Source organism: Archocentrus centrarchus, chromosome 4, assembly GCF_007364275.1.
Source record: "Archocentrus centrarchus isolate MPI-CPG fArcCen1 chromosome 4, fArcCen1, whole genome shotgun sequence".
In the NCBI taxonomy this organism is placed as follows: domain Eukaryota; kingdom Metazoa; phylum Chordata; class Actinopteri; order Cichliformes; family Cichlidae; genus Archocentrus; species Archocentrus centrarchus.
Window position 1 is genome coordinate 34769613 of NC_044349.1, and position 26407 is coordinate 34796019.

Consider the following 26407-nt stretch of genomic DNA (forward strand, 5'->3'; position numbering starts at 1 on the left):
TCACCAATGGCAACGCCACACACTCGGCATTGCATCATCGTCGCGCTGTCCGTATGCTACTATTACTACTGTCACCGTTTAAGAAACGCACTATAACGCAGAGGAAACCTCTCTGGATTCAACCACCGCCTCACCTCTGCTTATACAACACTGTGCAAATGTCTCCAGCAACCTTTGTGTCTTTATCACTTCCATGGAAAATGGGACATAGGTGCAGCAGTAACTGAACAGAGAAACGCAACAGAAACAGTTTGCACATTTCTAACGAGCTTAAAAGTCCATATTTGTTGTGACCTCTTTTATTCACACAACCTTTCTATCATTAAAGTTTTATCTTATCTTATTTCTTTAAACAGTCTGCAGGCACAGCTCTCCTGGCCTCTTGAAGGACATTCAGGGGTCATTTTGGATGCTGCTTTCATTCTGTCAGAATCCCACACTGCTTCATTACTGTTGGGGATGCCAATCCAGGGCTGACAGCATTTCACGGTTTTGTTTTTATACTGCATTAGCAGTGTGTTTGCGATCACTGTCGTGCTGAAAAATGAAACCGTTACCACTCTGGCACTGATACTTTTCTGCATTCATAATTGCATTAGTTTTGACACAGATCAGCTGAAGGTCCAGACCCATCTGTCAGGTCTTTGCTGGATTTTTTTTCCTACTTCTTAAGCACAACTTTCAGATACTGTTCATCTGCTGCTTGTTTTTAAAACTTCCCACTTCTTTGGTCCTTCACTTGTCTAGTTTCAAATATTTACCTGCAATTTATGTTATGTTTATGTATCTTCTGGGATATCATTCTTTCAGGTACAGTAGGCCAAGCTACACAGCAAGTCTGGCACAGTGTGTCGTGGATATTTTGAAGCAACACTGAATTCAGTTTTCTAAAAACAAAACAACTGTGTTGATGACTGAGATGGATGTACCAACACAAATTGATCTGATGAATGCTGAGAAAGCAAAAACAAAAGCAGAAAAGATGACAAGGCTAGAATTTGTTTTCATGTTTTATTAAATGAAATTTACTCTTTCTTGGCAGCAGCCTTTCTCATGGCAGCAAGTACGTTGCTCAGCTCCTCTCTCTTTCTCTTGGCCCGAATGTGAGTGCCAATCTGTGAAGGGGAGCAGAAAGCAGTATGAGAATGGCTCACTTCAGTGTATTTTCTGATGTGGAGTCAGTGCAAGACGTGTACAACACGAGGTTACAAAAGGGCAGAAACCCTCATAAAATCTACATCACACTACAAATGGCTCAGTATCCAACTAAATCACTGGCATTGCAACCATGCATGCATCTTTTTTCACTCCTAGCCAACAAGAGAATGCACAACCCCAATTCCAAAAAAAGAAAAAAAAGGAATGCTGTATAAAACAGTGAATAATGAAAATGCAATGGTGTGAAAATCTCAGACCCATATTTTATTCACAATAACAACAAATCAAACCTTTATCCTGAGAAAATTTAACATTTTAAGAAAAATCTGAACATATTTAGAACTTTAACCTCCATCTGTGGATGGCACGGTGAGCTGTGCTCAGACACTGATTTTGGCCTGTTTTTAATGCAGTGCTGCCTGAGGGCCTGAAGATCACAGGGATCCGATACTGATCTTCGTCTTTGTCCCTTGTGCACAGATTTCTCCAGATTCTCAGAATCTTTTGATGATATCATGTAAAACGGATGATGAGATCTTTGCAATTTTACACTGAGGAACATTACTCTGAAATTGCTACACAATTTGTAGATGCGGTTTGTTGCTGACCGGTGAACCTCTGACTCTGTTTATACTCAGTTGTGTTACTGACCTGTTGTCTAAGTACTTGCATCACGTTCCTCCAGCAGTTTTTTTTAGGACCACATGCTTTTGCAGACTACTGCCCCCCCCAATCCTACCTATCTGAGATGTGTTGCTGCCATTAAATTCAAAAGGACATTTTTCTTAAAATGCCACATTTTCTCAGTTTAAACATTTGATATATTTTTGTGCTCTATTGTGACTAACATATGGGCTTATGGGATATGCAAATCATTGCATTATGTTTTTATTTACATTGTACACAATGTCCCAACTTTTTTGGGATTGCGTTTGTAACTGCATAAACACTACTGTGGTTGTAGTGTGGTTTGTGCTGTCATGCACCTTAAAGTGACAACTACAAACTCACCCTCTTCTTGATAAACTTGAGCGCTCTCTTGTCCTTGGACACTTTGAGCAGCTCCATGGCTCGCCTCTCATATGGAGCAAAACCGCACACTTCACGGATCATGTCCCGGACAAACTTGGTGTGTTTGGTAAGACGCTGGAAAGGAAAGACATGGGAAAATGGTAAATCAAACCACTTAACACGGTTCACTTTATTTGGACAGACTGTGATAGACATTTCATTTTTGGAACATTGAGGAAGTACGTTTAAGTAACTGTAACTGGACTATTTCTTATACAGTGCTTTTCTATCTCTGCCTGAGCACTTGAAGTGCTTCATACAACACGTTTGCATTTACCCATTCTCACACACACTCATCCTTCAACGGCTGCATCGGAGAGCACCTTTGGGTTCAGTATCTTGCCTAAGGATACTTTGGGATGCAGACTGGAGCAGCCAGGAATCGAACCACCAACCTTCCGATTAGCAAATGACCTGCTTTACCTCCTGAGCCACAGCCACCCCGTAGACTAATTTAACCTACAAGTTTAATTCTAAGACTTCAGGCCAGCCAGACCAGTCAGTGGAGTATGTAAACAAACTGCAGTTTCACACGTGGTTACATTCAGCTTACACTTGTTCATCTGAGCTGATGTTCGTACTGCTGTGTAACGCAGGCAGGTAAGAATGATGGATGCCATCACTTCCAGGAGACGGTGAGTAGTCTACTGGAAGTAATGGAAGCATTTATGGTTGTGGGGTCCGTGTTCTTTTTGGTCAGTTTTTCATTTTCAAAACGGATATTAAAAATGAAAAACTGATGAAAAACTTGTTCTTTTAATTTTTTTTTAATTCTAATTTTATTTTCCTACTCCAAATCCATATAATCTACCCCCCCCGAAATCCTAACATAAATTCTCAAAAAATAGGAAACAGAAAAACCGTCTTCCTACTTTTCCCAAACCGGAAGTTTAACACCGTCATCAAGGCAACTTAAGGAGCATAAATACAAATTGCTCACTCTGATTTGATGCTTGCTCTTGTCAGTTCACAGTTTTCAGAGCTGTTAGTTAGGATGGCTTTAGAACCTCTTTCTTAAGCAATTGTAGACATGGCAAGAAGGGGACCGTCTTCTACAGAAATCTCTGCGGTTATTTCACATTGCTATGAGCATCAGGAGATTTGGCACAGAAACTGGCTTGAGTGGACTTCTCTGATGCACATCAGCAGGTGAAGATGCCAAAAGCCTGAGAGACAAGAGTTTGCTGTTTGGAAAAACAACGTGCTGCTCCAGCTCGCAGTAACTTTATATTCGTTGATGGGAAAGTTTCTCTGATGCCGCAAAAACACGTATTTGCTGTTTGAGAAAAATAAAAAGATGCACTGTTTTTCTGCTTCCCATTCTTTGTGACTTTATGTTTTGATTTCAAAGAGTAAAAGAAATATAATTTGTTCTACATTATATGGATCTGGAGTATGAGATTAAAGTTAAAAAAAAAATCTTTTGTTAAATCCCATTTTGAGAAAAAAAAAAGAATGACCAAACTGTTTTTTTTCTCCAATACCTGTTTTTAAAATTAAAAAACAAACAAATGAACAAGCAGTACACGGACCCTGTGGGACCAACTGAACTCAAAACAGCTAGTAAGAAAAGAAAAATGTGTAAAGCTATTAACTCAAGTGTCTAAAGTAACTCAGCAACAGATACTCACCCCACGCCGGCGGCTGTGCTTGGGAGCAGTTACATTTTTGGTGACTGGGTGACCTTTGTTAAGGCCGACAGCCATAGGATAACGAATAGCCATGTCTGTGGAAGAACACACACACACACACAATGAGACAAGTGCAAAGGACAAACAAGACAGACCAGATATTTTGGTACACAACAGCAGGAAAACCAAACTGACAACAGGGTCTTCTCTCTCAGTCGCATTTTGTGCCTTTGTCCTCCTGCCTCACCTGCATGCATCCTTCTACCAAAGCCATTTCCTCCTACTCGGTTGTGCAATTACCTGAATGTATTTACAATTTGTCGTCACAATACTTATGGTGCTTAAGTCGTCATAAGCACCATTCTGATCATCTGACAGAATATGAAAGATAACTAATAAAACAAAGATTAGGACTTCCATCACTTTTCAACATTTTACTGCACAGGCCAGCTGCGGCTCAGGAGCCAGTGGTAGTGGTGTGTATGTGAGACACAGAATAAGGTGATGGAGGAATGTGTGTGTGGATGGGTGCAGGTGGCTTAGAGCTGCTTTATATAAATGTGAGTCCATTTACCTCAGTTAACTTTGGACAGGCTAGGTGCAGCTCAAATATCTGCATCCAAGAATGTTTGTGGGAGATATTTTCCTATAAACTGTCAGTTTGTCCTGCAGGTTCCAGCATGAACTACATTTGGACTCAAACATTTCTTTCAGTGACAACAGATCTTAAACAAAATCAACCAGCAGGACCTGCAGCTCAAAGCAGAGCTCAGCCATCAGGGTCTATCACTCAGCACAACAACAGAGTGAAGTCATGGCCATTACTACACTGCGAGCTTCATCCATAAACTGCTGTGGTGAAGAAAAACCTGTAACCGGCTTCCTCATGTCCGAGGCCCGGGATGCGGCGCAGCGAGGCGGGCTTGTACAGCTCACCAAGTGTTCCTAACAGTGGAACTGTGGGCCTCTCAGTGTGCTAACAACTCTGTTCGTTGCTTCATTTTCTCACGTTACTCAACGTGCACGCATTTCGAGACCTAATTAGCTGCTACACAATCGCAGACACCGCAGATCAGGCTGCGCATTTTCATCACTATCACAGAGCGTCGCGTTACAATACTGTACAGACATGTACGGCAGAGCTGGTAGTTACTAACAATGTTAGCGAATCTGCCCAAACTCGATGGATGGCGAAGATTAGAAGCGGCTTTCAGCTTAAAAATTTCCCTGTGAAAACCCTACCTGCCGTCTGTGATGGCGGTCAAACCGGAAGGACTGTCTGTGGACCGAAGCAGGGGAATGAAAGATTCGACCCGGAAGACGCGTCTATGACGCTGGGAGACAGCGCCCCTGCCGGCCTGGCGGAGGCAGTGTTTTCATTTTTAATGGGGTTTTCTCGTTTCACTAATTTGTGCATCCTCGCCACCTCTGTCCTCTGTCTTCCTGCCTGTGACCTAAAAACCCGTCTGAGTACACCATGTTGAAAGGGGTCTGAATTCCTAAAGTGCATCTGGAGGGCAGCGGATGGACGAGGAGGAGGAGGCTTGTCGCTTGTACAGCCTTTGCAAAAGTGTTTTCACCCTCAACAAGGGGTGTGGCACACAGCTGGAACATACAAACGATGGTGGGAGAAGGACTCATAAGAAAAGCACTTCTTTTTGTTCATATCTTGTTACAGTTATGTAAGACAGTTTCTGTGTGTGTCATTAAAAAGGTATAATATCTTGTCACATTGTTGTGACTGTAATGAGCCCTGTTACATCATAGAAGGCAGCTGCAGGTGGACTGGCACAAAACTATTTCTGCTCCAGCTCCGTCAGACCTCACTAACATTGGCACTGCTTTCAAATTATCTAAAATTATTATCTGTTTGCATCTTTGATGGACTAAGATATGAGAAGGAGAGCTGAGGAGAGGAATCAAGAATGTGCAGTTTGAGAAGGAAATGAGAATTGAGAAGGAAATTTCCATCTGTGTGTCAGGGTGACTTCCTGGTCATGGGCAGGAGGATGTAGGACAGAGGAGAGAGAAGGTACAATCTGAGCAATGAGAAAAGCCTTCTGGTTCACTGAGAAAAAGATCCATGAAACCACAATATAATGTTTAATTTTTAAAATTAAGGAATTTTTTGTACTAATTTTTTACATGTCTTTCCATATTTTTTAACCAGACATTGAATTTTACTATTTACCTTTTAGAAATAACTAAAACAGGGAGATGCAGCGACAGGAACTTTACAGAACAAATAACACTGAAGAACTACACAGAGGGAACACTGATGGAACAACTTCTAAAATCAGTACTGGACAGAGTGACAGACAACAATAGAGACAGACAACTCTGTTGATCCCAATAGGGGAAATTGACTTGTCAAACAGCAGGGTATTTCAAGCAATTTACAGAAAAATTTACAGAAAGTAGAGATAATGCTAAAAAAAAAAAAAATATATATATATATATATATATATATATATATATATATATATATATATATATATATATATATATATATATATATATATATATATATATATATATATAAAGGAATGGTAATATAAATAAAAATAAATAATAAAATTCAAAAGTCTAAAAATAAAAAAAACACAGTGTTGCCTCACAGCTAGCTCTCCACCAGTTCGTGTGGGTTTTTCCGGGTATTCCAGTTTCCTCCCACAGTCCAATGTGAGTGTGAATGGTTGTCTGTCTCTCTGTGTTAGCCCTGCGACAGGCTGGCGACCTGTACAGGGTGTACCCTGCCTCTCGCCCTATGACAGCTGGGATAGGCTCCAGTCCCCCCCATTGGTGCCTGCACCCCAACACGCCACAGCAAAGAAGATGGTGTTTGTAACAGCAGAAACATCAACATCTGGAGCATCTTATTGCAGACCTTGGATGATCTGAGTCTTCTCAGGAAGTAAAGGCATCTCAGACTGAAATGGACTGAATTTGAGGTCTTCTTAATAAAGAAATGTAATTTAAAACACTGCATAGATACGACCCATAGATCATATCTATGCCCATCTGTAGATGGGTATAGATGGTTTGGTGTCTGTGGTGAGTGAGGAGGTGGTGGGTGATGGTGAGCTGTCAGTGGGATCAGGTGAGGGGGGAGGGACTGTAGGTTAGGTGAGACATAGTCAGCATTTCTCAGTGGGACAGTTGTTGTGCTGCAGCTGGAGGAGGGGGAGCTGGGGTCAAACCTGTTGAAAAACTGGTTTTACTTGTTTGCACTTTGTGTATTCCCTTCTACCTCCCTCCATAAACTTTGTACTTTTCATGTGGCTTTTAAATGGTCCCTGCAAAGTCTCATATTGTGACACAGATAATGAAAGCTGATGGTGACAGTAAACAAGACATCATTTTTTGGTTTTAACAGTTTTACAGTTTAAATTAAATGTTGCACTGGTTGGCCTTATAAGGTCCGTTTGTCATCATCAGAAGACTCATGTCATTTGGTTTAGAAATGTGCTTATGTCGAAACGTTCTGGTTTAATCTGTCAGTATGTAGATAACAAAGCTGAATTATACATTGTTTTGAAAATGTCTTGTTTGACTTTGTTGACAATATTGATTCATGTAGTGACCATTTTTTTCATTTTAAATCTACTCAAGTTCAGATACTACCCTGCCAAATGTTCCATAGCTGAAACAGTGAAGCTGGTGCTGGTTTTACTGGCTTGCTCTATGGATGCTACTGTATAAGGTGACTGCTCCATCTGGCTCTTATACAGTGCTTTTCTACACAAGTATATAACATGCCTCATTCATCCATATTCATACAGGCACTTTTTTCTGGATCTAAGTGCTTTCTATCTAACAATGACACTCAGAGAGCAAGTCAGGGTTCAGTATCTTGCCCATGCAGGCTGGAGCAACCAGGGATTGAACCGCCAGCCTTCTGATTGGTAGGTGACCTGCTCTGAGCCACAGCCACCCCTGGTGGTGAGAGCTGTGGCCTCTCACCTAAATGTACCTACCTACTTAGCCCTAAATGTAGGACTAAAAGAGTGCTTTCCTGGAATGCTGAGAGATTTACTGTATAATAAACACACACATTTAAAAGACAAATATACTGTCATTTATATGAATGAATTTTCCCTACTCATAAGCATAAATGGAAGATAGTTTGGTTTTCTGGCCTGATGTGACCGTCGTTGAGCACCTCTACATCCCCTCTCTTTCTTGCAGTAACTGTAAAACTGTCAGTTGTGTCTGTCATTGTTGTGGGTGTCAGCAGGGATGCATCCATACAGCAGCACCCTGGTCAGTTTTGCCAAGTATGTGCCTCAGAACTGCAGTCACGGTAGTGAGCTGCGCTTCCATTTATAACTTAACGTCCCAGGACATTTTCTGAACATGGATGAAGGTCCAATTGTGTGACAGGAGGTGCTGCTGACGTAATCTGTCCGCCACGAGGAAACGGCGCGGCCTACACCTCCGTTCCATCCGCTCTCCCATCAGCCACCGCGGACAGGAAGCGTCCTCTGCTTTTGGCGCGGTCTTGGCAGCGGCCATCTTGGAATCAGCTCGAGGTGTAAACCGTCCGCTGCTCATTGATTCAGATCCTGGCGTCGACCAAGCACAGAAGCTGTTTAGCATCCCGGTTTAACAGAGCCATTAGATACAACAGTTTGTTTTCTGTTGCTTACTGAGCGGTGAAGAAAACTCGGGCAGAATTGTTGAAGGAACCGTTATGGCGACTGCAAGCGCTACTCCAAGCCGCGAAGCTGGCCGGTCAGCGGCCTCTACCCCTCTCTCCCCGACACGGATATCTCGCTTACAGGAGAAACAGGAGCTGCAGCATCTGAACGACAGGCTGGCTGTCTACATCGACCGTGTGCGGGCTCTGGAGCTGGAGAACGACCGGCTTATGGTCAAAGTGTCTGAGAAAGAGGAGGTGACCACTAGAGAGGTTAGTCAAATGAAAGTATTCCAACAAATGTGAATCCCAGCATTTGATCAGGGCTGGAAAAATGTAACGTCATTAAGAAACATGCGCGGACACATCCAGTTCAGACAGACCTGGTGGGCACAGTTTCAGAGCTTTAGTAATAACTCACGTTAACTATGGTTAACTGTGTAAGAAGCCCGTGAGCGCAGGTATGTGTACTGATCAAATTTATGGATGCGGTTGGCTTTTTCATCGTTTACGGTAGAGACCCGCATGGCAACTGTATTCAAATGTGACCGGACCGGAAGCTCTGAGCGGGTGGCTCTGCGCGCCAATCTCTGCCCCGTGATTTAAAAAAAATTAAATCATGGGCTTCATTTGATTGATTTATTTATTTTTAACGATTAACACGCAAAAAATAAACAAACAAAACAAAAACTTTCTTAAAGTATAAAAAAAAGTTTAACAATCCTAAGTTAAAACTCAGCCAGTAGCTAGTGTAATTTTGACGCTACTTTGGTATGTTTTGGGGTTAAATCTGATGAACGTCAACAAAACCTGCCATGCAAAAATGGAAATGGTGCTGTCATAATTTTGCACAGTTGCCTTAAAGTTGAAACTTGTGCTTCTGTGTATTCTTTTTTAATATGTGACCTTATTTTATATGATATGGTGTTTCTTCTTTATTAGCTTATGTTGTTGTTGTTTTAAGAGTCTAAACCTTTTTTGTTCATAATACTAAGTTACCCGTAACCAAATTATTAAAAACTCTTTGAAGACTGGTAGATCATTTATTCTTTTATGCTGTGAGTTGGTGTTGGCTCACATGTAGTGCCCCTGTAATGGAAGTAGTTTTTAAAGGAACTACTTAAAAAAAAAACAACAAAAAAAAAAAAAAAAAAAAAAAAACACTAAACCAACAGTAGATAACTTTTGGCCCTTTGTTACTACTTGGTGTTTCAGCCAGTGGTGTTGCAAAGACACTGTGTTGCACCTCACAGCATCATTTTGTTTTCCTTGTAACCTAGCAACCACCATCACCGCAGATGAACACAGAAGCAGTGACTATGTTCATTACCTACAGGCATTACTAATTGAGGTCTGTTCCAATGTTCCTCATTTTACAAAGAGGAGAGTTTAAATTAGTAACCCTCAGTGTTTATGTTAGCAACCTCTCAATGGATGCTACTTGTTCTGCATGCTAACCTTATGGTTACTTCATGCCTCTTTTCCACGCATACCTGCTCAGCTCTGCTCAGTTTTGATCATTTTCCATTACAACTGAGTACTGCCTCAATTTGGGCCGGTCATTACAGCAAGGCAACCCAAAAGTTCTGTGATCTCATTTATATGCAAAACAAACGGTTGCGCCATCTAACTTCCTCTGGTTTTGCTGTCAGCCACCGAGCACAAAAACGTCTGTGTGGTTAGTGAGTGTGTTGGTTAGTTTGTAGCCATTTCCCTTGTTGCCAGGTTTCAAAAACAACAGGTTTGATTCTTGTGAAGGAGTTGCTCTCATGACTCATCTAGTGATGTTACTTCCTGGCCAATCAATGGCGTGCATTCTGTTTTCGTCACATTTTTGGCCCCACTCAGCTCACATGTAACTGCGGCTCAGAAGGTACTGAAAAAGGTACCGGGGACCAGGAAAACCCTTTAAAGGGAGTCGAGTGGAAATGAGGCATTAGGTGGTATGCCAAATGCTAACAGAATTCATTGGTCAATGTTTGTGGTTCATTTTTAAAAGTGAGTCACATTTCAACTGCTACAGGTAGCTGCCAATAGTTAGCAACATGGCTAACACTAACAGTGTTGCAACTGTACAAAGGAATACAAAATTCTACAAATGTCCTTTGAACTCCAGTGACACATTTCAATAGTATGCTAAGGTCATATAAAAATACTAAGTTGGATAACAAGCAGGATTCTAGCCTGATCACCCAGTGCTGCGCAAGGCTGACAACTTAAGCTGTTGCCTTTTGGAATGATCACTGTTTTGACAGTGTGCTAGTGGGCGCGGTCATTAGCTCTAGCAAGTGAATGTTCGGTACCATCCCCCATCCAGTACCTCCAGCCTGAGAAATTTTCTGTGTGTGTCTATATATATATATATATATATATATATATATATATATATATATATATATATATATATATTAGGGCTGCATAAAACCATTATTTTAGTAATCGAGTATTCTATCGATTATTCCAGCGATTAATCGAGTAATCGGATAAGAAATACTTTTTTTATTAACAGTTTATCTGCATATTTTAACTTCCGTAATGCAGTTTCTCGCCATGTGAACAAACAGCGGTGAATGGAGCAGCTACAAAGTTCTCTTTTCTTCACCTTAACACTTGCTGATCAGGTGCTTGATGAAGGACCTCCAGCTGTTTCACAGATTTAATGGTGGTTACTAAAAGAAAAAGCTGCTGTTTTGGACGCTGGAAAAACGTTTCCTTTTTCACTACTTGAGCTCACCGTCACAGCTTCGCCTCTTTGCGCTTGCGCAGTTAAAACCGCTGCCTGCTATGAGTGTTTTGAAAAACTAGTGGCTGCGGGAGCCATGGCGCATGTGTGAGTAATGGTGTAATGCTTTGTATTCACAAGCATTCTCGAAAATACGTTTCTACTGCAGGTCTATATTTAGTCACTAATAAGGGATTAAAGTATAAAAAATATTTTGAAGGAGCCCCTCGGTCCTGGGGGGCGGGCCTTCCGGTACCGAACCATCGCTAGTGCTAATGGCCCGCGCTCGCTAGCAAACCAGTTCTGGTAGCTACAGCTGAAGTAAAGACAAAAATAGCAGCTGGAATTCTCAGCGAGCACAACACACACAGAGAGCAGTGGAGGCGTGGAAATGCATGTCAGCGACAGTTGCCACCCGTGCCGTAAAGTACGGAACACGGCATGTTACGGAGCCGTATTCCACGGAGTCCCGTAACATACGGGGTTCTGTATTTTACGAGACAGGTGGCAACTCTAGTGATGATCCACTCTGTGTTAAATGAAATCCATCGCAGCGACGGAGAGCTTTTTAGAATGTGTGCTTGTGTATACGTGAGTGATTCACACTCCAGTCCAGTAGGTGGCGGTAATGCAGTTCTATGTTGGTTTGCCAGCCCCCAATAAACCCACAAAAAAACGTCAGCACTAATGCTGCTAATGCTAGTGAGGAGCGCAGCTTACACCGAGACAGCTGAGCGCTGCAGAGTTTAAACGAAGCATCGACACAGTAAATTTGTGTCGATAAATTTTTAGAATCGATTTAATCGAGTTAATCGATGAATCGTTGCAGCCCTAATATATATATATATATATAGATAGATATATAGATATAGATATAGATAGATAGATAGATAGATACACACACCTCAGGCAGCAGAAACCTAAGAAGGAAGAAGAACAGGAACCATCATGGAAGGAAGGGCTCCTGTACAGCGTGTACCACCAGCAAATAGAAGAAGTGGCTCATATCAAAATATCCTGCCAATTTCTGGACAAAGCTGGGCTGAAATACAGCACAGAGGCACTAATAATGGCAGCACAGGAGCAAGCTCTTAGCACAAGATCCATAGAGGCCGGGTCTGTCACACCAGGCAAGACCCCAGGTGCAGGCTGTGCATTGTGAGACAATCCAGCGCATGGCAGCAGGGTGCAGGATGCTAGCAGACAGGGGATACATGGAATGCCATAACAAAGTGGCTGGTATAGTATACAGGAACATCTGTGCCTAGTACGACCTTGTAGTCAGTAAGGTAAGAATGGGGTGTGTCCCCATGGGTAGTAGAGAATGACCATGCAAAGATCCTGTGGGACTTCCAGATCCAGACAAACTTGTGATGGTTAACCAACTGGACATAGATGTGGAGTAATAGCTAGAGGACAAAGACTGCCCGCAGGGCAAGTGGGGAATATGCACCAATTTGCTCGAATTTAAACACTTATTATGGAGCCACAATGTGCATTAATTGTATTGTATGTTTTTAATGATTTTGTTTAGTGTATAGTCCTATAGCAATGATACTACTTTTTTACTTTATGAGCAAGTCTGATAAAGTAAAAATTTGGAATTTCAGAAGACAAAGGTTTGGATTTTTAAGGCAAAAATTTAGAAATATGCAGCATCTAGGGAGACTGTCCATTCAAACACGGTCAGCGAGTAGTGTTTCTTTTTTCATCTAGGCAAGCCATCCAGTAACAAGTTGTGTGTTCTCTTTAGGTAACAGGACTAAAGGCTCTGTATGAGGCAGAGTTAGCTGATGCTCGACGGGTTTTGGATGAAACTGCTAGAGAGAGAGCCAGGCTCCAGATAGATCTCGGCAAGGCTCATGCTGACCTGGAGGAAGCTACACACAAGTAATGCCTTATCAGCTACATTTCTTTGACTGAGAATGTATTCATATGGCTGGACATTTGGACAATAATTGTGTTCTGCCTCCTCTGTCCGTGTGTTCCAGTGTCAAGAAAAAAGATGGTGATCTTGCTGCAGCACTGTCCAGGGCCAGTGGTTTGGAAGGCCAGCTGAATAAGAGTGAAGCAGCTCTTTCTACAGCTCTAAGCCAGAATGCTGCTCTGACTTCTGAGCTAGCTGATGTCAAGAACCTGCTGGCAAAGGTTAGTAAGATTCATGTTTTCCTGTCAGAAAAAAATCTTGAAGTGGTTAATTCAGAGACCCCATAATATATCATCATCACCACAATTAACTTATGGTACAATATTGCAATTTTTGCGAAATGCTGAGTAACAGAAATTGCTATATATTGTGATTTTTATAAGCTTTCTCAACTGCAAATTATGTCCTCACATGTAAATTTATCAATATAATCTTAGAAACCTGGTATTTAACCACCTTACTTGTGGTTCCTAGAATACCTAAGAGTAGAATGAGGGGCAGAGCCTTCAGCTTTCAGGCTCATCTGTGGAATTTGGACCAAATCACAATAAACAGTCGCCTCAAGGTGCTTTATATTGTAAGGTAAAGGACCCTACAATAATTACTATACTTGATTCAGTGTTTCTTCTTCATTCGCCTCTTTTCACTCTCTCTGTCTCAGTTATTATTCTCTGGATCTCCTCCACAGTGTGTCTTTTGTCTAGTCTCCCTCCCCTCACCCCCAAACAGTCCCTCAGCCTGGTTCTGCTGGAGCTTTCTTCCTGTTAAAAGGGAGTTTTTCCTTCCAACTGTTGCTAAGTGCTTGCTCATAGGGGGTCATTTTGACTATTGGGTTTTCTCTGTATTATTGTAGGGTCTTTACCTTACAATAAAAAGCACCTTGAGGCGACTGTTTGTTGTGCTTTGGTGCTATATAAATGATTTTGAATTTAACTAATTGATTTTTCATGGAAAGATGTTTAATGCTTTTAGAGAAACATCAGACTCTCCATGGAGACTAGTGCTGCAACTAAAGATTATTTTGGTAGTCGAATAATCTGTCAATTTTTTTTATTGATTAGTCAACGATTATTTCAATCTTAGCTCATCTGTTCAAACCTGCTCACCTATCACCTTGTCTCTTCTTACAATTAAAATGACCCATAAAAATACGAGTTTGAAACTAATCAAATGTACTTTTAACATTAATGTGACATCACAATAAATCTCAAATAAACAATGCATATTAAAGTGAGTACAATTTTTATTTTTAAATAAAAATATAATGTGCAGATGGATAAAAATGGCCTCTGTCCAAAAGTTCAAATAAGACTTCAACTTAAATCAAATAGTTTTTTCCTTCCAAAACATCTGAAAAGTTTACAGATGATTCGGTTCATGCAGAGGTTTACTATTCAGAATGGAGTCTAATGGTACGTAAAGAAATTACAACAATGCTTTCCTGACAGAGTTTAGGCTAGGTTGAAGAATAAAGGTGGTCATACCAAACATTGAGTTTCAAGTTGGTTAGAATTGTACAAACTCTGCTTTTGCCTTGTATGCTGTATTTCCATGTATGTATCAAGTTGAACAGAGAGACTGACAGACCAGATTAAGATTGTAGTAAAAGCACAGATATGCACATATTCATCCCACTAAATACTTTCTTACCCACTAAGCCCTCTCAGTATGCCAAACGAACATGAAAAATGTTGTTTGCTCACGTTAGCCTAATGTTGTTTGTGTGCTAATGAATGTCATGGTCTTATATGGTATGTAGGCAGAGGACAGCCATGCTGTTGCTAAACGCCAGCTGGAGGCAGAGACACTGATGCGTGTGGACTTGGAGAACCGCTGTCAGTCACTGAGTGAAGAGCTGGAGTTCAGGAAGACGATGTTTGAAGAGGTAAGGGGGGGGTGGCGGCGTATACTGTGCGTGTACACAAGACTGCCTTAAAGCTTAACTTTGCATAAGCAAGTGTGATTCGGCAGTCTTATTTTTGTTTTTTTTGGAATATGGAAAAGAGTGGTAAATATTTTTTGGGGTTAACTTGACTGAGCGCAACATGAATATTGCTTTAGTGGACCTGTGGCATTTTGGTTACACTTCACTCTCTTCTTGTGTTCAGGAGGTGCGGGAGTCTCGGCATCGGCATGAGCAGAGAATAGTGGAGGTGGACTCTGGAGTCAGACAGGACTATGAGTTCAAACTGGCACAAGCTTTACAGGTATGATTTAAATTGCTGATGTTGCCATGTCTGTTGTTGTTACAACACAGTATATTGAAAGGTATAGTAGTATCAATGAAAAAGAAATTATTAAATTTCATAATACAAATAATAAGTAGCAGCCAGTCACATCACACATGTAAAGTCTTTAGGGAGTCTGGTTGGTTGGCTGAAATGCTCTCATCTGACTCTCATTGGTTACACAATCACCAAAGACACTTTCATTTTAGACAAGCACTGTATGAAAAACAAACTGATTAGTCTATTAATGGCAGTGACATGGACAGAGGCAGAATTCTTTTAAAATAAAGATTAGAACAATACTGGATGGCTACAGGTCCAGCCATCCTTCCACTCTATCCTCTTCGGAGCTGTCCTGACTTCCTCCGTACTAATCCCCTGCACTTCTTGATGCATTCATTTTCCTCCATCCATTCACTTTCTTGTTTTTGTCGTTCATGAGTCCTTCAGAGTACTCCTAACTTCTCAACATGCTCTTCATTCATTAGGGTGATAGAGTGGAGGATGTTCCTCTCTTTTGACGTATTTTGTTATCACATTCATTTCCATTATTTTTGCTAAATCCACTACCATCTGTTCTTCTGCTTTTCTCCTTAACACCAAAACTGCCCAACGCCTCATTACCTCTATTCCCTTCACCTATATGTCCACTGAAGTCTGCTGCAGTCACCACTCTCTCTGCCACCTGATCCAACTTCATCCAGAATTCCTCTCTTCTGACTGACATTCAACCTGCATGGCATACACAACAACAATATTCAGCATCACACCTTCAATTTCCAGCTTCAAATTCCTGATTCCTCACCTATTGTTCCTTCAAGTCTACTTCATTTCTCTTCCTGTCTGCACCATGGTAGAACAGCTTGGATCAAACTCACATGCTCCTGACCTTTCTTCCCTTATATCAGCTTACTGTTATGCTGCATTTCCACTGCTACCTACACAGCGCAACTCGGCACGGTTTGTAAAGTTTTCTGTTAGGTCTGGTTACCTGTTTTTTTTTTTTTTTTTTTTTAATTATAAAGTACCCACTCAGCCAGGGTTCCAAGCAATCCAAGGTGATCCAAAAATGTGATGTCCAGGAACAGCATACCACTGATTGGCCAGGGAGTGTCATCACTAGCTGAGTCACAAGAACGACTCCTTTACTAGAATCAAACGCACCATTTTAAAAACCTGACAGCAAGGGAAATGGAGACACAAACCAACAACGAGTTGCAGACGTTTGTCCTTGGAGGCAGATGAGAAATAAGAGTGTATCAGGAGGTCTTTGAGCTAATGGATGCGTTTGGGCTGCCTACAGATTACATCAAATGGCTTCTGCCTGCGTTGCTATATCGACTCCACCCACATTGAGGTGGTGTGCAATTGTAATGGAAACAAAACAGAACTAAGTTGCGTTGAGTAGGTCCTAGTTGAAACTACAGTTTATCAGTGAGAGAATAACAGTTATTGCTGAAACTATCGGAATGAACGTCATCCAGCTGAAGTTGAACCACTGCAGACCTGCCAGTATAACCAGTGTTTGCTGTGTTGGTCTGAATAATTCTGATTTAGTCTGAAGCTGAACATGTTCTGCTTATGTATTTATTTATTTTAAGAGATTGTAGGAGTGCTCCAGATTTCAAGGTTTTCAGTGTTCTTTAAATGCAGTAAATGCAGTGTGTTTACAAAGTCAACGAGTAATCATTCTAAATAACTGGGTTTTCAGTTTTGATACTACGGTTCACCTTTGTGTCTTTGTCAGCACTGCTCAGTGGGCTTTCTTTTGAGAATAAGCATTAATCAGAGTTGTATAATTCCACCAGGATCTGAGGAGACAACATGATGAGCAAGTCTCTCTCTATAAGGAAGAACTGGAGCACACGTTTCAGGCAAAGGTGAGAGACAAATCAAACACACACACACACCTTTTTGTGTTTTTATGCTGCATGTTTTCAAATGTTCTGTCTTCTTTGCTCTCCAGTTGGATAATGCCAAAGTGTCCTCTGAGATTAATGACAAGGCAATGAGTTCAGCGAGGGAGGAGGTGCAGGAGTCCCGTACGAGAATAGAGAGCCTTGGATATCAGCTCAGTGCTCTGCAGAAACAGGTTTGTGTTTATGATCACCTGTACACCCAAATCTAGACTTCTCCCACAGTTCCCACACTTTGAACTACTTCTCCCATTCAGCTCATGATTTCTGCCGCTTTACTAATTGGTTTTAATGGTCTGGTGTGTGTGTACATTTGCATTTTAGGTGGCTGCCTCAGAAGATCGTATCAGAGAGCTGGAAGAAAGTCTGTCGGCTGAGCGAGACAAGCACCGTCGTGCCATTGAAGCAAAAGAACAGGAAATGACTGAGCTGAGAGACAGGATGAACACTCAGCTCAGTGAATACCAGGAGCTGCTGGATGTGAAGCTCGCTCTAGATATGGAGATCAATGCATACCGGAAACTGCTGGAGGGAGAGGAACACAGGTACACACATTTGTGGTGTGCTTTATAAACTGATAATAAATAAATCTGTATATAGCCCCATGTCCTCAGATCATTAAACTAGCTTACTCCTGGGGGACAGAGTTTATTTTAAAAAAAACAAAACAAACAAACTTGGCTGGCACACATGCCATTGCTAATGTTTAACTATTAGCAATTCTGTGATGTTATTAAGATAGCAACTTTGGCTATAAACAGTAACATTGTGGGAGCTAGGTAGCAAACAGTCAGTTCTGCCCTGTCTCAAATTTATTCCTCTTCCCCTCGTGGTATCAAAACTGGCCAAATTGGAATCTTTATGAGCTCTGTAGTCACATCCATGTAGTGTGTGGCGTCTGTTCCACAAAAACTTCAATGTTGGCCAAAACGTCTATAATGTTCAAGCTAGACCACTCAAACTTTACACTAGGGCAGCTCGATTATGGAAAGAAACATAATCACAAATATTTTGGTCAAAATTGAAATCACGATTATTTAACACAGTTGCCTTTGTAAACACACTTCATTTATTAAACTTAAAGACCCGTGGATACCTTGAAATCTAGTGCACTCCTGCAGTCTCTTGAAAATAAATACATACTAAATTGAAAATGAAATTAAAAGTAAAATAAATATATAAATAAAATATTAAAAATACATTACAACAAATACATTATAGATTAAACACAAATAATAAATAAATAGAAAGGTAATGCCAGTTATCATGCCTTTATAATACTAAGAAATAGGATCAAATTATTTAAACCAAATAAATTTGGTGACCTTTTAGTGTACTGCCACAACATCCTGAAAGATCCTGTACACATGTGCAAAATCTATAGTCAATTAATTCCAGTCAGTACCTCAAACCAAGAACATGGAGGCTGGCTCGTTATAGCCCAGAGCAAAACATGTTCAGCTTCAGACTAAATCATAATTATTCAGATCAACACAGCAAACACTGGTTATACTGGCAACAGAGACTGGTTATACTGGCAGGGCTGCAGTGTTTGAACTTCGGCTGGTTGAACAGATTGGTCGTGTTGCCGGATGGTGCAGATACCACCGTGTAGCAAATCTGTGTTCATGTGTGTGTGTGTTAATTACTGTGCAGTCGTGTCCTGGTCAATTCCAGGCAGTGCCGGTCAATAGAAACAAATACTGATGAATTTGAAAACTGCAGCATAAAAATAGCCAGAAATGCATGGGAGGACTTGACCGTACTGAAAAGGCCAATCAAAATCAACCCAACCTGTAGTTACATTTCTTGGGAGGTGCACGTCAAGTTATGACATTGATTCCCCGCTCGGTGTTTAACTGTAATTAACACGTAATGCACTTTGCACATGCATAGTTGCAGGGTGCTGGCCAATGGTTACATTGTAGGCCAGGGGTGTCCAAACTTGCGGCCCACGGGCCGCTTCTAGTCATGCCCACTTCCGATCCGCGAGTTGATGTCAAAAATAACGTACAATTTGGCCCTTTAAGTTACTTTGTTGACATTTCGCTTAACCCTCTTAATTGGAAGGGAAGGTGAAATGTCAAAAAAGTAACTTAAAGGGCCAAATTGTACGTTATTTTTGACATCAATTCGTGGGGCTGGAAGCGGCCTGCGGGCTGCAATTTTGGACACCCCTGTTGTAGGCCCTGCAAAGACTTAACGCTGCAGCATAAGTCAGGGTGAAGAGAATACTTGACAGATGTAATGTGGAAGATAGGAAAATAATTTCAATGATTGCTTTTTGCCAGTTACAGTTTTAGTGGTCATTTGGAGCTGAAATTGAAATTTGACTAGTTTCACAGGCCTACTTTACACAATTGTTCTCTATCACAAGAGGTGCATGCTGACCGAGCGCCATCACTCTGTCATGTAATTTTACTTTTTGACTTTGAAATTCCACAAAAACTTCAGTGTTGGTTTGCCAGTTGTTGGTCCACATCTATACAAATAACCCACCTCAGAACATGATGTTACAAATCCAAAACAGCATTGGCACCTTCTCAGTGTTGCTCTTGTTTTTGTTATTTTCATTTTAATGGTGGTTGTTGTCTGCCTACCTCTTGACAGCTCAGACCTGTCTGTGCGGATAGCTAATGATTCAATGGTAAATGTGTTTGTTTTAGACTGAAGCTGTCCCCCAGCCCATCTTCTCGAGTCACCGTTTCCAGATTAACAGGATCTTCATCCTCTCGCTCTTCCAAGAGGAAGAGAGTGGAGGCAGAGGCTAAAGAAATGCCAGAGATTGGAAGAGGAGAGGAGCAACTGCTGGTGTCAGAAGAGGCTACCTCTAGTGGAGCTGTCACCATATCACCAACTGACATGGATGGAAATGCAGTCACACTTACCAACGATACTGAGCAGGTGTGTGCTGTCTGCACCTTAGACATTGATTGTTTTGGGGAGGAGGTGTGGATGTGCACTGTTGACCAGCAGTCGGGTGCTCGTGTCACATCAGTCCCCTCAATTTTAATAGCACTGTAGTTTGCTCACAGTCATACCTTGGGTCTGGGCTTGCTCAGGGGGTTGCCCCCTCTACCCCTCCCCCCGGTCATTGCTGTGTTTAGGTTGCAGGTTTTAAAAAAAAAAAAAAATGAAGATTGGGCCTTGTTTTTTTCCTAAACTGAGTGGACAAAGTACTATAACCATTTTTTGTTGCCACCTATTTTCTCACCAGTGGAGAAAAGATTTTGTATCTGTGTATTAAGGCTCCTCGTGTCTTGCAGGATCAGCCTTTGGGTAACTGGAGATTGAAGAGACAGGTTGACAACGGTGAAGAGATTGTCTACAAGTTCTCCCCAAAATACGTCCTGAAAGCCGGACAGTCTGTCACGGTGAGCTGCATGTTTGATGTTTCACTTTGTTTCACTTTGCTTGTGCAACTTGGTATCAAGGTTTAAAGGTTTCAGTTCACCCAAAACAGACACACAAACATTTTGTCACACTTCTGAAAAGGTATCTGCTGCTACAACTATACAGTGGTGGTGAAAGAAACACTGATAAAGAGCCCATCAACAATGAGCCTCTTCAAAGATCTCTCAGCCCGTAGCAGCCCATATTCTGGTATCTTCTCTGTCCTCTTGTGCTGGTAGAGAACAGCAAACCTTCTTGATACGGTATATATATGGATGTGCCATCCTGCAAGAGCTGAACAACCTGAGCATCAGTGTGAATCAGTAGTCTCATGCTTTTAGTAAGTGATGAGGACACTTGCAAAAAGCACAATTAGAGAAAAATCTGTCATGAGGGATAAGGAGAGAGCCACAGCCTGTGGCCACCACCTGCTTAAACCATTTGCTTTTGGGCTGTTGTCTTGTCGTTGTCTCTCCACTCTCCATGTTGCTTTATTTGCACCTGTTCAGGTGAAATGGATTAACAATGGCTTATGTTTCCTAACTGGACAGATTGATATCCCTAAAGTGTAACTGTCTGTAATGATTATTTTTTTTTAGCAGTGTAATATTGATTATCATTTTCATGCACAGATAGTGTTGTAGAGTTCTTCACTGTAAATGACTAAAAATTTTCTTGATGTGTGTAACTGCACTTTACATTTAGGTGTGGTCTGCTGATGCTGGTGTGGCTCACAGTCCTCCAACTGACTTGCTGTGGAAAAGCCAGGCTTCTTGGGGCACAGGAAGTGACATAGTTACCTTTTTGATCAATGCTGATGGCGAGGTAAAGACATCCTTGCATGCCTAACTAAACCAGTTTTCTTTGCTGGAGTTTCATATGTGGTTTATTTGAGTCATGTGGGCTGACTGACTGTCCTACAGGAGGTGGCCAGGAGGACCGTAACCAACACTCAGGTGGAGGTAGATGATGGAGAGGAAGAGGAGGAGAAAGTGGTACAAAAGGTACACTTGATTTTCTTTTAATTTTTTTTACTCTGAGTTATGTTTGACCCACAAAAGACTTTGATTCTCTTTACTTTTTTTGTAAAACATATTTCTGTTAGGATCAGTGTAGATAAGCATGACTGGGTCAAAGGGAGAGACTCCTCGCTGCAGTTCAGTTAGATTTTGTCACTTTTGTCCTTTTCTGTTTGTGTTGTTGCAAACCTCATAAACCCATATTTTATTCACGATCGACCATAGAAAACAGATGTTTAGACTGAGAAAGTGCACCATTTTAAGAAAAATATGAGCTCATTTCGAATGTGTTTCAAAAAAATTGAGATGTGGCAACAAAGAGCTGGAAAAGTAAGAAATGGCTGCAGGAACATGTAACATGTTGGGTATCTTAGAGCAGCAGAGTTTCTCACAAGTAAAGATGGGCAGAGGTCCAATGGACTGACCACAGAACAGTTTTTCAAATTTCAAGCAATTTAAGGTTCTTTTTGGAAAACATGGATGGCGAGCCCCCCCAGTCGAAAAAAAGAGAGGGTCATTTTGGCTTGTTACCAACGCTCAGTTCAAAGCCTGCATCTCTGTGATGGGGTTCATCAGCACCTATGGAATTGGCAGTTTGCACAAAAATATGAACAGACGACCCAGGACTGCTGAGCAGCTAGAATCCTCTCAGACAAGAACGGGACAACGTTCCTCTCCCAGAGGTCCAGTAACTGCTGCCCTCAGTTCATACTGAATTCTGGTTTTATTTGTATTTTACACGGTGTCACAACCTTTTCTTTGGAATTGGGGTTGTAAATGATGCCTCAACCAGCATTTATCAAGAGGCTGTAGGGCATGGATTAAATCACGCTTTGGAACTATACATTTTCTGACACATCCATTTCTCATTGGGCTCCAGTTACTTCCTCTTTTTTTCCTCCTTTCTCTTTCTATTAATCTTTGTTTTTAAAAATTAACTAAAATATGTGATTATTTTTGGGTGTGTTTATATATTTATTTATTATTATATATATATATATATATATATATTATATATATAATATGAGAGAGAGAAATTTTTTCTTTTTTCCTCAGAGTAACAAACCTTTTTTGATTCTCCTACAGGGCAAAGTGTCATCCAGAGAGTGCGCCATCATGTGAAGCCTTCCTGTTATGCTAATGGCTTTTAACCTTTATATACTGTTTGTTTGATTTTGATTTTTATTTTCTGGTTTTTCTTCTAGAGACATTCAGATATGATCCTGTCCATTGCCTCATTATTTGATGTTTTTATTATTCAAGATAAAAAAATTTTGGTATAATGGACTCAGTTTTTATAGCTTTCCATATTTCTGAACCCACTTTAATATGGGTCATGAGTCCAAATATTGCGACGCCAACATCGGTGGATTACACAGCGATGATGGAGTCCACACACACAGTATAAAACACACTGTATACTCAGTGTGTACCGAGTAACCATTCTCCTCTGAAATCAGGGCCTTTCTGAACGTGTTTCTAATTTTAGCATCATTTTGTCTGCTGCATGTTTTATTATAATTTTTTTTTCATGTCTTCCATTCACTTGCATACAAATGCTAATGTAATAATGCATTCTTGTGCAATTATCTTGGATTTCCCAGTTCAACAGTTGGTTTGCAAGTGAACGGCTTTTGGGGCACACTTGGTTGTTACGTGACCTTCTGATCACAACCCAATGCTTTCATGCCATCTTTTCGCTCTGTCACGATGCTCCTTACCTTTTTTCCTCCGTATTTCTCCAAAGGTAAAGAGAAATAAAATGTGAGCTATTTTTCTTGGCAGAGCTAAAGACTGCAGGATGTGGAGTGTTATGAAGTTACCTGCATTTCTGTTAAATGCAGTTAACTTCCCTGTTAAGCTACAGTAGACAGAAATCCATAAAAGCCAGGAAAAATGCATAAAACAAAACTGCCAAATCTGTAAACGGGCAGTGCTGCCCCCTCTGTTCTTAGTACCTTCCATAGGACTAGCATAGGCAGAATTATGTGACTCATATGAACCCTGCTTTTCCAGGAAAAACAGGGCCTTGTTTAACCCAGTCCCCTTATATACACTCCTTATACTACTTTTATACTCACTGTGTTTGGGCTGAAATGAGTAATTGCCACAAATCAGCTGTGTAAATCCTGAAAACCCAGCCCAGAGGAAGGTCATGACCCTCAGACTGCTTGAATACAAATTGTTTGAATGTTCTTATGGAATATTTAAATTTTTGTTGAATGACACTGCAACTTATTACCTAACCTGGCTTTATCTGTTGCTAATACTTGTTGGGGATTCCTTCAGTAAAGCCAGGACTTCTTGACCAAAAAAAAACACTAGTGGCTAATTTTAACTGACAACACTTCTGATAATAGACTTATCTGTGCTGCCCTTGTGTAGTCTGTAAAGGAAGGAATATGTAATTTGTGTAGTATCATGAAAACCGATGGATTCCTCTGTCTGTTATCCAGGAAAACACAGAACTTCAGAATGGTAATATAAGTATTTTTTTGCAACTACTGACATAGGGAAACATTAGAAACATGTAGGCCAGTGAATAACATTTTGACAAAAAACAAAGTTTGAGAAATAAATGCTTCTCAGACTTGCTAAATGTTGCGTCTCTGAGCCAAAACGCTGATCACATCATGAGCTGCAGAAACAGGATGCGCATGTATGCAGATGGATTGAGAGAAATGACATGGAAACCTATCTTAATCTGGCACACATATTAATCATGGACCCAAAAAGTAGAGTGGAGTCTTTGCTGTCTCATGATAGGAGTGGGTTCAAATGCATGTAACATTCAGAAAGGTTGCTATAATAGAAGAACCATGTTTTCTTTGCCTGGGATTGAACGCAGCATCACTTCTCTTAGGTGAGGTTATGAAATGATGAGATTAAAATGAAAGCTTTGTCAATCTGAAACATCAAACTGACTAAAAGTTGTAAGCGTGTGAGATCAATGGTAAAAGATTCCTGTCTCCTCAGACTTAGAGGTCTGATGTGTATTTCGGTGGACTATATTCTCCATCTGTACTGTTTGATTTGAGTGCACTGTATGAGGGTTTTTCTCATACCTGGTGTCCATTATTGAGGAAACTCAGCTCTCCTTGTGTGTTTGTATCGTGTGCTTTACTAGTTCTTGATGATGTAATCAGTTTAACTTTTTTCTGTCTTTTTTTAATGTGTACAATTCCTAGATTGGTTCTGGTAGGGGTTTTATGACTTAATGAAAATGGGGAACTGGACTGTACGTAGTATCAGGGTCCACATAAACTAAACACTATTCTTGTAGTGTTCCATTAAAAGTTGAGAAAAATGATCGAACTATTTTCTGACTTCATATTGGGAGAAAGCAGCGACTGCTTGATTAATAACTGAAAAGTAACAAACCCTGACAACAAGTTTGAAGCAGAAAGATGGTTTGTTCATTTAGGGGTTGGGGAATGTCTTGTGTCTGTTTTCATCTATGATTTACTGTTGAGCTACTTTTTGTACACTTAATAAATGTTTTACACATACCTATTTGGTATCATGGGTGTTCTTTATGCATGCAAGTCAGTATTATAAGCTAAGGCAGGCCTGTCCATAAACAATACAATTTATGCACTTATCATTTGAGTGTAATTGACATGAGAAATGTGAGATGGTTACTAGTACTGTTTATCTTAAGTCACTGTAGAAATTCAGATGGTGATTTAAGGATCACATAATCTAGGTTCTACATTTCAATTTAAAAATGTATCTATTATTTAGAATAACTTTTAAAATAAATTTAAAATGTAATGTTTAGTTTTGCAGAACTAATATGGAAACATCCTGTCTCAGCGTGGTGCTGAAAAACTAGTTTATGTAGTTATTTCCACGCTGGACTATTGTAATTTGTTATTATCAGACTGTCCTAAAAGCTCCCTGAAAAGCCTTCAGCTGATCCAAAATGCTGCAGCTAGAGTACTGACAGGGACGAGGAAGAGAGCAGATTTCTCCCATATTGGCTTCTCTTCATTGGCTCTATTAAATCCAGAATTGAATTTAAAATCTTTCTTACATACAAGGTATTAAATAATCACTGCCCACGATAAAGACCTCATAGTACCGTATCCTTACAGCAGTTTGCTCTGCAGGTCTAAGAGTTTGAGACTTTCAGCTTTCAGGACTCTTTCCAGTGGAAATTTTATTTTTGAAAATCCTGAGGTGTTATGCTTGCCATACTTTGGATAATATAGCCGTTATGCACACTTTGTTTCCGGTCTGCTCTCTGCTCAACTGTAAAATTATGTTTTCAGTAAAATGGGTGAAATGATTCAGTCTGGTACTCAAAACTTTGGAAACCCACAACAAATATTTTTAGCAGACCAGTTAAGATTCTTGTGCTATTCATGGTGCTGTGAAAAGGTATTTGCCCACTTCCTGTTTTTTTTTTTGTATTTTTGTCATTTTATTTTCAGATGATAGAAACTTTAATATTAGACAAAAAATAATGAGATAATACAAAATGCAGCTTTTTAACCATGATTTAATTTATTGAAGTGAAAAAAAGTTGACAACCTAAAATGCTCCACTTCATCTTCAACACCATAACTCAGAAATAAAGGAGAGACTGACAATATTTCACATTTTCGTTAGACTATGATGGCATTAATGCAGTAGCTTGGCCTCCAGTACTACAGTGAAGTAGTTAACTAGGTATATGTCCTTTAACTCGCATTAAACAT

At 40.5% G+C, this 26407-nt stretch overlaps 2 protein-coding genes across 2 annotated transcripts; one reads left to right on the forward strand and one right to left on the reverse strand.

The window, feature by feature from the left end:
- Positions 1-997: 997 nt before the first annotated feature.
- Positions 998-5169, reverse strand: rpl36 (ribosomal protein L36). Its single transcript, XM_030727398.1, has 4 exons — positions 5103-5169; positions 3861-3955; positions 2170-2304; positions 998-1115 (listed from the first exon to the last, which is right to left on the reverse strand). The coding sequence occupies exons 2-4, from the start codon at positions 3951-3953 to the stop codon at positions 1026-1028; spliced, it is 318 nt and encodes a 105-aa protein (XP_030583258.1). The 5' UTR covers positions 3954-3955; positions 5103-5169; the 3' UTR covers positions 998-1025.
- Positions 5170-8324: 3155 nt separating this feature from the next.
- lmnb2 (lamin B2) lies at positions 8325-25217 on the forward strand. Its single transcript, XM_030727010.1, has 13 exons — positions 8325-8772; positions 12975-13111; positions 13213-13369; positions 14908-15033; positions 15257-15355; positions 17185-17256; positions 17343-17468; positions 17617-17837; positions 19959-20196; positions 20559-20666; positions 21391-21510; positions 21609-21689; positions 22791-25217. Exons 1-13 carry the CDS (start codon positions 8554-8556, stop codon positions 22824-22826), a joined length of 1740 nt encoding a protein of 579 aa, XP_030582870.1. The 5' UTR covers positions 8325-8553; the 3' UTR covers positions 22827-25217.
- The last annotated feature ends 1190 nt before the right edge of the window (positions 25218-26407 follow it).